At 36.3% G+C, this 13,823-nt stretch overlaps 1 protein-coding gene across 5 annotated transcripts in view; it reads left to right on the top strand.

The window, feature by feature from the left end:
* The window catches only part of LOC138335880 (uncharacterized), a 96,729-nt gene that overhangs the window by 42,006 nt on the left and 40,900 nt on the right, over positions 1-13,823 (top strand). For 4 of the 5 annotated variants that reach the window (XM_069285082.1, XM_069285075.1, XM_069285060.1 and 1 more), the window contains one exon: positions 13,032-13,609. In XM_069285082.1, coding sequence (XP_069141183.1) covers positions 13,552-13,609 — 58 coding nt within the window. In that variant the 5' untranslated portion in view covers positions 13,032-13,551. Of the gene's footprint in view, positions 1-8,636; positions 8,811-13,031; positions 13,610-13,823 lie in introns of those variants that run through there. The other variant, XM_069285068.1, reaches the window with a different exon arrangement.

The raw sequence follows: 13,823 nt of genomic DNA on the forward strand, positions 1-13,823 counted from the left end.
GTTGCTGAAGTGTCTCTCATCGCTGTACTTGGGTTTAGCTGACAGTAATAGTATTGTTATATATTAGATGGTGATGTATAATATAATGAGATGTGTAACTCATCCCACTGGCAGATAACAAATACACACATTTAAATACAACCATACCAATTCACTTGTCAAAAAGCCTAGCTAATGGCTGCACTGACTTCTGTCACCCAATCAACATCTACATTTTAGTTGATATTGGTAACGTTTAATTGAATTAAATCTGAACAGAGAGTCCAAATCTAAACTTTCGCACCTAAAATTAAATTAAGAAAATCTTGTCGTTTCTGATTCAATCAGTACTGAGTTTACAAATCAATTAAAAAAATACTTTAGTTCGGTTATCAATTTTGATAGAGAGTTGAACAAATTGTATTCTTTGCCAATACACAACAATAGGACCTTTGGACTGTGGCTAATGAATACGATTTATAGCAATAATAGCAATGGCCAACGGAAAAGATTAAACTTTACTGATTTATTTTACCAATAGTAAATGTTGAAACATTATATCACCAATGACCATGACAATGGAATCATATTTTAACATTTTCCAAGATGAATAAAAGGAGCTTAAAAGTTAGTTAAGTCCCTTGATTTGGAATAGAGTAGAATGCAAGGAAAGCGTTACACAATGAGAGCCAGTGCATGCATACATTGTATTAAGATTTCCTGTTGTTGTTTTTACATTTTGTTTAACGAACTACATAAACTGATATCATCACATGTAGACCATGCAGTAATGTACTCAAACTGAGAGCCGCCCATTCATTGTTAAATGATAACCTTTGACTGTACACCATCATAACAAAAGTTTCCTGAGGGATGCGTTGGCCTTTCTTGACTGTCAATAGGATGTGTTTTGGTGGACAAGTAATATTACATATTAGGGCTCAAATTACTCAAGTGTAGTTTGCTTTACTGTAAAGACATAGTGACCAGGATTAAGCTGTGCATTTCCTGTCATATTGATACTAGTAAAATCATTGTGGATATGAATTGACAAAGCCTTAAAGTACCAGAAGTCATCTCTTACTACTCCTACGTATTCTACTTATAAATTGTATTGACTTAATTACTTGAAAATGACATACACCCTTCATTACCAACTGGTATATAAAGCCCACTCAAATAATTTGTTTATCTATCATTTAGTCTCGACAGTAAACACATGTTACTTATACACTCCAAACTTGGTGACATCATCCTGTTACTTATACACTCCAAACTTGGTGACATCATCATGTTACTTATACACTCCAAACTTGGTGACATCATCATGTTACTTATACACTCCAAACTTGGTGACATCATCATGTTACTTATACACTCCAAACTTGGTGACATCATCCTGTTACTTATACACTCCAAACTTGGTGACATCATCCTGTTACTTATACACTCCAAACTTGGTGACATCATCATGTTACTTATACACTCCAAACTTGGTGACATCATCATGTTACTTATACACTCCAAACTTGGTGACATCATCATGTTACTTATACACTCCAAACTTGGTGACATCATCATGTTACTTATACACTCCAAACTTGGTGACATCATCTGTTACTTATACACTCCAAACTTGGTGACATCATCATGTTACTTATACACTCCAAACTTGGTGACATCATCATGTTACTTATACACTCCAAACTTGGTGACATCATCATGTTACTTATACACTCCAAACTTGGTGACATCATCTGTTACTTATACACTCCAAACTTGGTGACATCATCCTGTTACTTATACACTCCAAACTTGGTGACATCATCATGTTACTTATACACTCCAAACTTGGTGACATCATCATGTTACTTATACACTCCAAACTTGGTGACATCATCATGTTACTTATACACTCCAAACTTGGTGACATCATCCTGTTACTTATACACTCCAAACTTGGTGACATCATCCTGTTACTTATACACTCCAAACTTGGTGACATCATCCTGTTACTTATACACTCCAAACTTGGTGACATCATCCTGTTACTTATACACTCCAAACTTGGTGACATCATCCTGTTACTTATACACTCCAAACTTGGTGACATCATCATGTTACTTATACACTCCAAACTTGGTGACATCATCATGTTACTTATACACTCCAAACTTGGTGACATCATCATGTTACTTATACACTCCAAACTTGGTGACATCATCCTGTTACTTATACACTCCAAACTTGGTGACATCATCATGTTACTTATACACTCCAAACTTGGTGACATCATCATGTTACTTATACACTCCAAACTTGGTGACATCATCATGTTACTTATACACTCCAAACTTGGTGACATCATCATGTTACTTATACACTCCAAACTTGGTGACATCATCCTGTTACTTATACACTCCAAACTTGGTGACATCATCCTGTTACTTATACACTCCAAACTTGGTGACATCATCATGTTACTTATACACTCCAAACTTGGTGACATCATCATGAGGTTTGGAGCTAAAATAATTACTATAAGGGAAACACTTTTTATTGACCCCATTGAATAAATCAAGGGATTGGAAACCCTAGCACTCACTTAAATGAACTTTTGCATTAATTGTTTAATTTTTAAATTCTTATTGGTAGGATTTGTTAACCAATTGCTGTAGGCCTCCTTTAAATCATTGAAACAAAAACATTAAAGTGTTTAATTGAGTATGGTGATACAGTTGAACATTTCAGAATATTTGACTCAGTTGACCTTAAATGAAGGTCAAGGTCCTTTATCTGATCAAATTTAAAAGTGTACCAGCGCTGAAACAGCTTTACCCCCTTGGTGGACAGGTCAGTTCTCCAGGGTGTTGTGGCCATTTTGGTGTTACTACTGGAATCATATCTCATTTGATGTTCCCATAACAAATTAAGGCTCACATCCTGTTGGTGGGGCCTAGATCCACGGTATAGGAATGAGGTCAGTGATCTTTGATACATACATTCATGTAAGTAATGAACGCCAACATTATACATCTCTCTAAGCTATTTATAGATCAGCTAGGTACACAGGTACAATCCTTTGAGGCCAACCCAATTAGTCTTTTATCTGATCTGATTCCTGGTTATCTCAAGACTGCCGTATTTTATGAATGAGAAAATTATCAATAAAAAGTTATTGAAAATCTGAAAGGAGAGCTGGAGGAGCGCCTACCCTGGGGCGGCCACACACCACTTGAGTCAGTCCACAGCAGGGTTCAGCTAACAAGCTATCAAATTAAAATATAGACCCTCAAATACATACTACTCAGCATACTAAACATAACATTTACTAACAGGTTGTAATGTTAAATATCATAAATTGTTATTTAAGAGGCAATGCTATTTTCAAGAATTTGTAGCATTGCACTTTAACCTTCATGATGCGTTATTTATCTACTGAACTTCCTCAATATACCACTCACATGTAAGGCATGGTGCTAATTTATTACTGAGGGGAGGTATGGTAGATGCATGTTCAAGTGGCAAACATCAGATATGTATAAAACAGAAGATATATTGACCATAAATGAGGTCAAGTCTTTAAAATGGTAAAAAGTTCAAATTGAAATGTGTATTTCTGTCGAATGTGGCAATTTCTATTTCTGATTGAAGCAAAACATGGATAAGTTTTGGTGATGAGGTTTCATTTTGCTATTAAATCTGAATTTCAGTCTCTGTTTCCATAGTCGAAGTACTGAGCTATATATCTATCCTACCAGCTGTCAACTTTGTGACCAAATTTTAGAAGAATAAAGAAATGAATGAATGCAGACGAATGAATGAAAGGTACTACATGTGATGTAGCATTTTAAGGTCATCTGACCGTAGGTCAGGATGACCTATTGTCATCATGTTTTGTCCGTCGTTGTGCGCCGTGCGTCGTGCGTAAGACTATTTATACAAAAGCCTACTCCTCCTTAACTCTTGAGTGGATTAAATCCATATTTGGTGTGAAACATCATTGGGGAAGGAAAATCATATTTTATATAAATGAGCCTGGTCCGACTCCTAGGGGCTGAGGGGTGGGGCCCCAAAAGGGCAAATTTTCTTATTTTAAGCTTTAAAATCCTACTCCTCCTTCATCCTTGGATTGATTTCATCCATATTTGGTGTGAAACATCATTTGGGAAGGACAATCATATTTTATATAAATGAGCCTGGTCCAACCCCTAGGGGCTGAGGGGTGGGGCCCCAAAAGGGCAAATTTTCTTATTTTAAGCTTTAAAATCCTACTCCTCCTTCATCCTTGGATTGATTTCATCCATATTTGGTATGAAACATTATTTGGGAAGGACAATCATATTTTATATAAATGAGCCTGGTCCGACCCCTAGGGGCTAAGGGGTGGGGCCCCAAATGAGCAAATCTCTTATTTTAAGCTTTAAAATCCTACTCCTCCTTCATCCTTGGATTGATTTCATCCATATTTGGTGTGAAACATCATTGGGGAAGGACAATCATATTTTATATAATTGAGCCTGGTCCGACTCCTAGGGGCTGAGGGGTGGGGCCCCAAATGGGCAAATTTTCTTATTTTAAGCTTTAAATCCTACTCCTCTTTCATCCTTGGATGTATTTCATCCATATTTGGTATGAAACATCATTTCGGAAGGATAATCATATTTTATATAAATGAGCCTGGTCCAACCCCTAGGGGCTGAGGTGTGGGGCCCCAAAAGGGCAAATTTTCTTATTTTAAGCTTTAAAATCCTACTCCTCCATCATCCTTGAATTGGTTTCATCCATATTTGGTGTGAAATATCATTTGGGAAGGACAATCGTATTTGATATAAATGAGCCTGGTCCGACCCCTAGGGGCTGAGGGGTGGGGCCCCAAAAGGGCAAATTTTCTTATTTTAAGTTTTAAAATCCTACTCCTCCTTCATCCTTGGATGGATTTCATCCATATTTGGTATGATACATCATTGGGGAAAGACAATAATTTTTTTGATATAAATGAGTTAGGTGATTCCGCTAGGGGTGAGGGGCGGGGCCCCAAAAGGGCAAATTTTCTTTATTTAAGCTTTGAAATCTTACTCCTCCTTCATCCTTGGATGGATTTCATCCATATTTGGTATGATACATCATTGGGGAAAGACAATCATTTTTTATGTAAATGAGATAGGTCCGACCCCTAGGGGCAGAGGTGCAGGGTCCCAAAAGGGCAAATTTTCTTAATTTAAGCTTTAAAATCTTACTCCTCCTTCATCCTTGGATGGATTTCACCCATATTTGGTGTGAAACATCATTTGGGAAGGACAATCATATTTTATATGAACGAGTTAGGTCTGACCCCTGGGGACAGAGGGGTGGGGCTCAGAAGGGGGAACTTCAATGAAATTTATCTTTCAAATCCTACTCCTCCTTAACTCTTAAGTGGCTTTTTTCCATATTCCATATTTGGTGTAAAACATCATTAGGGAAGGAGAATCATATTTTATATAAAGATATTGGTTACCCAAGATGGCCACTGGCCCACTTCATGTTTTCAGGTTTCGGTCTCTGATCTCAACGAAAATTGATCTATAGGGGTTTTAAGGGATGGCGAACAACATGCAAACATATTCGTAAAGATTTTGTTATTCCAAAATGGGGGTCCAAAATGGGAGCTTTGCTGAAATTTGGCTTTAAAATCTTACTCCGCCTTAATCCTTGAATGGGTTACAACTATAAATGGATGAAGGGCTACAAAGTTTGTTCAACAAATGACCTTTACCTATTTCAGAAACTTTAATATTCAACAAAGGAGTTCCTTGTATTGCTTATATTAATTAATTATTAACCACTACTTTATACTCTGACTTTGTTGTTTTGTGCCATGAGTCAGATGACCGTTAAGGCCCATGGGTCTCTTGTTAGGTCACCTGAGACGAAGTCTCAAGAGACCTATGGCGATAAACAAATTACTTTTTTGACTTCTTCTCCAAAACTACTGAAACAAATTTGTTGAAATTTTGCAGAAACTTTCCATAGCCAAAGGTCAACCAAAACTGTGAATTATATGGTCCCAGCCCCCCAGGGGCCTGAGGGATGGGGCCAAAAGGGGTCAAATAGGCTGAAACTTCAAAAATCTTCTTCTGAATTTCCAGAAATGGCAGAATCATATATTCTACATGGATTGAAAGGTCTTGAGGTCCTTTACAAAAATTGTGAATTAATTTTATGACCCTGGGGTCTCGTGTTTCCCCCTGGGGAGGGGGTCAAGTTTACTATAGTTTATATAAGGAAAACACATTTATGAACGTTATATGCTTATTCTTCAATATTAGGCAATAAGTCAAACTGGGTTAGAAATTTTAGCCTGAGAAAGCATTTTATCGTCATATCCATATTTGTCCTGGCCGATGCCAAGGGGCCTTAGGGACAGGGCCAAAAGGGGTCAAATAGGCTAAAACTTCAAAAATCTTCTTCTGAATTCACAGATTTGATGGAACCAGATACTCTTCATAGATTGGAAGGTCTTAAGGCCCTTTACAAAAATTGTGAATTTCATGGCCCTGGGATCTCAGATTTTCGCCTGGGGAGGGGGTCAAATTTACTATAGTTTATACAGGAAAACATATTAATGAACATTATTTGCTTTGTTTTCAAAGGAAATTAGTCAAACTGGGTTAGAATTATTAGCCTAAGAAAGCATTTTAACATCATAACCATATTGGTCCTTGCCGACCCCCAGGGGCCAGAGGGACAGGGCCAAATGGGGTCAAATTGGCAAACTTTTCAAAAATTTTCTGAATTCACAGATCGATTGAACCAAATACGTATACTCTTCATAGATTGAAAGGTCTTAAGGCCCTTTACAAAATGTGTGAATTTCATGGCCCTGGGATCTCAGATTTTCCCCTGGGGAGGGAGTCAAATTTACTATACAATGTAATTTATATAGGAAAAACACATTTATGAATATTATTTGCATAGTTTTAACAGGAAATGAGTCAAACTGGGTTAGAATTATTAGTCTGAAGTAGCATTTTAACACCATATCCATATTGGTCCTGGCTGACCCCCAGGGACCAGAGAGGCACCCCTGGTTAACCATTGCCCAGGAACCATGGTTAACCATGGTTAACCATGGTTTTGACCTCTACGTTAAATGGCCAACCATGGTTAAACATGGTTGGAAGATATCAACATCAGCTCAACCATGGTTAACCATGGTTGGAGAATATCGACATCAGCTCAACCATGGTTAACCATGGTCAAAGATTTAACCATGGTTAACCAACCATGTCTAACCATGGTAAAACCATGGTTAATCATGGTTAACCATGGTCACCTTTTGACAGGGGCAGGGCCAAAATGGGTCAAAATGGCTAAAATTTCAAAAATCTTCTTCTGAATTGACAGGTATGATGGAACCAAATAATCTTCATAGATTAAAAAGTGAAATTTATAAAATCACTGACACTGACTGACTTCTAGTTTGGTTTTGTTGTTTAATATTGGCAAAGCAAAGTGGAATTTTAAGCATAATGTTTTGTAACATAATACACTAACTATCAAAATGAAAAACAAAAAATAAAAATTCTAATAAGAAGGTTCAACTTTAAAGTTTATTCTTATACGTAAATACTTTTTACAGATTTGAACCAATTTTGCAATTCTCTTTCTGTATCAGCACTCAGGTGACCTTCAAGGCCTCTCGGGCCTCTTGTGTATTGTATATCAACAGTTGAACCCTTGGTCTTTTTATAGTGCTATCTCAGTGAAGCAAATATCGCCAAAGATACCTAACAACACACCCTACCCAATCACATTACACTGACAACTGGACTAAGCTTTGTATTGAAAATATAAAGATAGAAAAAGTACAGTATATGATATATTACGATAATGGCGAAATTGTCCTTCCAGATCTACCCTTCATAATTTTGTGATGTTATTAAAACTGGCAATCCAGTCATCCTCTCCCTTTTTGTGAAATCCAGAGCCTTCCTCATAGGGGCTGACACTCAACTCAATGCCAAATGTCAGTTAGAAAGAGGAGAAAAAAACTCTATCTCAAATTTTGTTGCCTTTTACAATCATACAATGGAATCTCAAATTTAGTTGCATTTTACAATCATGCAATGGAGCAGTGGGTACAAAAACTACATATAGGTCATGTGTGAAATCGACCTTGAGAATGAAACTTAACCTTTAATTAGTTCGTTGATCCTTGAGTCAAAATCCTGAACCTAGCAATAGACACAGTCAGGTAGGAGGTATACCAGCAAACAATTTACTTACAAAACCCTGATCTGTTGGTCCTAGATGTTCTATCCTGTTACAGGTATGGTATATCACTACTGAGAGACAGGGGGCATGGGTATGTGTGGGAGATCTCTCTCTGATTTTATATATAGTACAGTAGTACTGTGTAACGATTGAAATACCCTTCATCAACAGTGCCATTAGGAATCCTAACAGGCTGTTTATAGCAACAAAACCACAGAAAGAACGATTTAATTTGGGTGTAAACAAACAAGCGCTATTTTTGGCTGCTACAAACAAATAAAGCTTTGCTATAATCGCCTGCTCTTGCAGCATCTTAACATGCTATCATCCATCATAAGATGTGGTTAGAGAGAGGCATAGAAATATAACTGAGTGCTTCATCTGTCAGCACACACTGGCTATAGACTGGTGTGTGAATACAGAGTCTGTCCCTGGTACTGCACTCCCGCCTCAAGTGTGGGGCTGAGGGCTTTATCAATGAGGATACTATGTACTGGACCAGCAGGAGTTAATGAATTACTCATGTGTGAAATAGGATTATATGAATGGAAATCTTGTACTGCTATTAATGTGTAAGTACTGTTGAGTTACTGTTTCAGGAATGTATCAATATAACTCTGTATATTGGATGTGTGAAGCTGTATGTTCCACCACAGTGTGTGGTAGTAGAATGTATAGTAGTATCAATTGAGAAGTGATTCTGGATACACATTACCTGTACTGACTTATATACATCAGGAGTTTCTTAATTGGTAGTTTAAGTCTCAGGTATGTAATGTAAGATTTTTTTTACATCATTTGATACTTTGAATAAAGGTTCAGTTAACATCCAGGGAAACTTAGAAAAAGAAAAAAAAACTTAAAAAAAAAACCTGAATTTTTGAGTCAGCTATATTTGCTGATATTCTTAAAGTGCATCTGTAACTCTTACTTACCCTAGATTTCCTTTATATTTTGAATTGTTTTTGGCTTTTGAGGAGATACCTATTGTATCCATGGAAATGTCCTTGTGACTAAGGTTAACATTAAGCTTGGATGGAGATAGCTAGCCGTTAATTACACTACTATTAATTTTGGACCTCAGATGTTTTAATTAAGTAGATTAAATTAAGGGTATAATTATAGCCTGTCACCTTTGTGTGGTATATTGGACATCTGTTAGTACAAAATACTAAAATCTGATTTGGCTTTTTACTCCCTTCAATCATCATGAGGTGATATCCTGTTGATTGTAATATCATATTTATATAATTGATTAATCCAGTTGAACAAATTTAGATGGATGATAAAAGGAATCTGTTCATTATTCCATTTGAAGAAAGGTCTACATTCAAACGATTGATGGTGAATTGTGATTTGATGAATGTAATCTATTTAAAGCCAAATGGCTATGGCCATATTGAATCTGCCTGTGATTACCATAGATGGATGGTATGTCACTAAGACCCATCTGTCAGCCTCTTTGTCCTACTGAGGAATAGGTGTAAGCTCAGCAAAGGTGCAGACAGCTGTTCTTTTTAAAAGGAAGTAAAAAAATCTTAACAAATTACAATTGCTTAAGATTTTAGTGCAGTGCTTATTATTGAGGACTCAATGATATTGAGAAAAAGATGGAATACGGGAGAATTATAAACCAATAATATATTGAGATAAAAAAAAAAGCATACAAGATTTAATTTTTTGGTTTTTTTTTGGTTTTAATGTCTTGTTAACAGCCAGGGTCATTTACGGATGTGCCAGGTTTAGGAGGTGAAGGAAAGCTAACGACCTGCACTCAGTACCTAGCATTGTTACTGCCTCAGATGGGATTCAAACCCGAAGCCCAGTGATGGAGGGCTTTTGGTGATGTGTAGGGACATTTTAATCACTCTCCCACCACGGCACCCATTATCTGAGGAATTCATCGACACAATAATACAGTGGTTTAGATATTAAGTGTAGTATATATTCCTCAGGGTTGTTATTTCCAGCATTAATATATATTATATATGCCACAAGAAAGCTACAAAATAAACAAACAAATAGTTTAATATTGATTTCCATTCAGAGTCAATAAAAGTTTCACTTTGTAGTTTAGAGAGCTATCATGTTCATACGTTTCAACATGCAATATAAATATAAACTGTACACCAATATTGTAGTGGTGCATTGGTCGGCCATCTGATGACAATAAGTATGTAATTTTTTAATCTGTAGCAATGTCAATAACTTTGTGGTGATGATAGGCAGCGTACAGAAATGTTATAATGAAAACCAAAACTTTCTAAACATTTGGAGTGCCTCTCAGAACTGTGTTGCCACAGATTGATAAAAGCTGCATGATACAGAGGTCTAACATTTGATTGGATATTGGATTGACTTATTTTGGCCTCTGATAACCTTTGACTTTTGTCTCCTTAGTCTCCAACAAGTGTCAAGGCAGCATACCATTGCTATATAGATTTGTGAGGATACCAGCAGACTGGGGATTTTATCTATATTCAGGACAGATCAGGACATTGGATGTATTGGACACTCTGTTGTTGTCCTACTACATCAGTTTTATAATGTGATACTGGTCATAGGCACTTGGCATCTATGATTAAGTATTACTCTGTATCACACACAGGGACTTTACACAAATTTTCAACCAATGGTTATACTGTTGGTTGAAAATCAGTGCCAATTCCCTGTTGTATCAAAGCAATATACCGGGTAACTTTCTTTTCTCTTGGGTGAGCATTCTTGGCAAACAATAGTTTCATGGCCACATGAATATCTAAAATGTTTAATTGTGCATCCTTGAAGAAGATGGGGGAATGCTTTACACCCTTGGAACATTTAATTTGTAACAAGGTGCCAAATCCCTGTGCTTTTAACAGGTCATCCTCTGCATTCTCCATGAAACTTTGAAGACTTGTGTTACTGATGCTGTGTAGCTCTATAAGGCCATGTGATATCTGTGATACCATCTTCCAGGATTTCTCTGGAGTTGACCTTGACATCTAACAGTACAGAGGTCGTGTCACCTGATACTCCGGAGTGATAATTTGTTGGCTATCTGTATGTGTAGGTGTTCCTCCCAAGAAACACAAACTCCCTTATCTCACCTCCGACTAATTTACTATGACACCTTGTGCAGGCTTCCTTCCGCAACTTCTCCCAATTTAGACAGGATTTGCTTTTTATCTAAGATTAAATTCAAATTTGATGTGACAGATCCTAATCATTTATCACCTGTATTACTAGTTTCATACACTTATAACCTTTGATATATCAGACTATATTAGGCATTCAAAGAAAAATATTTTATTACTTTTGTAAGTGATGTCGTAGAAAAGTGCTAAGGTGAAAGATGAGGTATGACCTTTACTCCTAGTATTTCCCACTCGATATGGCTGAATTTTGTTTTTAAGCCAATAAAAGTTACTTAGTTGATTGACAGGCCTTTAGGTACTACATGGATGAGGCTAAACCAATTAGCTGATGTTATCTTAATTTTCACAATGTGATTTATGTATTATGTGTATGAAAATAAAATTTTATGATGGAATTTTAATAATAAAGAAAAAAATTATGAGTAGTTCTACAATATTTTATCTCAACAATAATCTTATAATCAATAACGATCCAATTTGTCTCACTGAAATTTGATTTGTTAATATTCAATGAAACAAAAGTTGTTTGAAATTTTGAATTCCGTGTCATAATTACAGAACTCCTTTATTTGATTGCTTGCTGTCAGGTTGGAGTGATACTAAGACACAGAAATGGCTTTCAGATGTCGTTTGCTGGTACAAAAAGTTTTGTAATGGAAGTAAAGTCTCCTTGTCAGAAGTTTCAGTGGTAATAGAAATTGATATTGCAGTTTCTATCTGTTATGGAATGGAATAATATTCTATTGGTTTTCAATCTAGCCCACACAGTTTATTTTAATCCTAAACCTACCACAAACTATTGATGGTTGTTGAAACCAGGACGATAAATTGAAGAAATTCTTTCACCAAGCTTCAATAAAAGAATAAGGAAAAAAAATGTAAAGTGAAGTCAATAATGATGACAGATGTTGATAGGATTTCATCAAAGTAAACAAGTTTTAAACTGAAAATCTGACAAATATTATATTTCATCATTCCTTTGTCATGTTTAAGATTCAGTAATTATATTTACTGGCTTTGATCAATTCAAAACCTTTATTTCATGCACTCATGTCTGTTTGTAAAGCTACAGATGTAACAATTCATTTTATTAATGTCCATTGCATGCAGACGACAACTTGCTGTGCATAGCTCAGTAGCATTGTATGCATTGAGAGCAATTGTTTGTACTAAAAATTATTTTAATGATTTGTTTAATATAGAGAGAACAAACCCATCAAAATTTAAAGTCTGCAACATAGTGATTCTCGAACAAGTTGTTGATTTCTGAAAATTTAAAAGGATGGTTATTTTTATTACTGAAAATAAATGTTGATGAATAGATAAAATACAGATACTGTTACCTCAGACGAATCACTGTTAGCTAGTATGAATTGATAATTAATTGTGCTGTTGTAGGTATTACATGTCTGCAGTGATAGTTAATGGTGCTATCATATTTAATGTGTGTGGTATGGAGTATATACTCCAGTGTGGTATGGAGTATATACTCCAGTGTGGTATGGAGTATATACTCCATACCTGTATGTGTCATCCAGTTCCTAGTGGTACTAGCATCAGTCAGACTGGGGACAGGGCCCCCTCCCTGGAGGAGGAGCTTTAGGCATTGTGCAGATAGCTATAAATCTGTTGACATTATCTCCTTTGTCCTTACAGGTTTGTTTGAACTCCAACCACAATCACTGCCAGGCAGAAGACACCAAGGAGCTCTAAAACCACATAGTGACAGAGGAGCCTAGCTAGTGGGTGATCACCTGTAGCCTCAAATCTCTTTCATCGGCTGTACCACACTTCACCTCAGTAGCTGTAGTAACAAAGCACAGTGTCACCCCAACAAAAAGACGGTGCCATATTGATGCCACAACTATGGTATACAGTTCTTAGTGTGATATAGTACTGCACAGGTTTCATTACGCTAAATCAGTTATAGGCATTATTTGTGGCTTGGATGTGATATGATGCCACATCGACACTGCTGGATATTGGTGATGCCACTTATGTGATATAGTGCCATCTGACGGTGGCTCTTCATTCTTCACTCTTCACATGGTGGAGAAGACTATTGGACCAGCTCTTGTTGTCCTTGGTGTCCGTGGGCCTTTGGAGTCAGTGACGCCAGTTGCTGTTGAGAAGAGGTGAAAATATTATTCAGTGGCAGCAGAGACTCATAGACATCATGGAGATCTGTGTTCTACATAAGTTTACTATACTATTGGGATTTTACTTATTTGAAGGTAAGCTTTCATCTTGATAATTCACAGGTGTAGTTTGTTTATTAGAAGATTATTTCTATTTACAGTTCAGGTATTGTTGAACTTTAAATTACTGGTGAAGCATTTCTTTTACATAAGATTTATACTTAAAATCAAGATTTTATGTAATTTTAATTTTTATGGCTAATAGTTTGAATCGAATATATAAAAACTTCTTTACATAAAGGAAATAATT

The sequence above is a fragment of the Argopecten irradians genome, chromosome 1, assembly GCF_041381155.1.
Source record: "Argopecten irradians isolate NY chromosome 1, Ai_NY, whole genome shotgun sequence".
Taxonomy (NCBI): domain Eukaryota; kingdom Metazoa; phylum Mollusca; class Bivalvia; order Pectinida; family Pectinidae; genus Argopecten; species Argopecten irradians.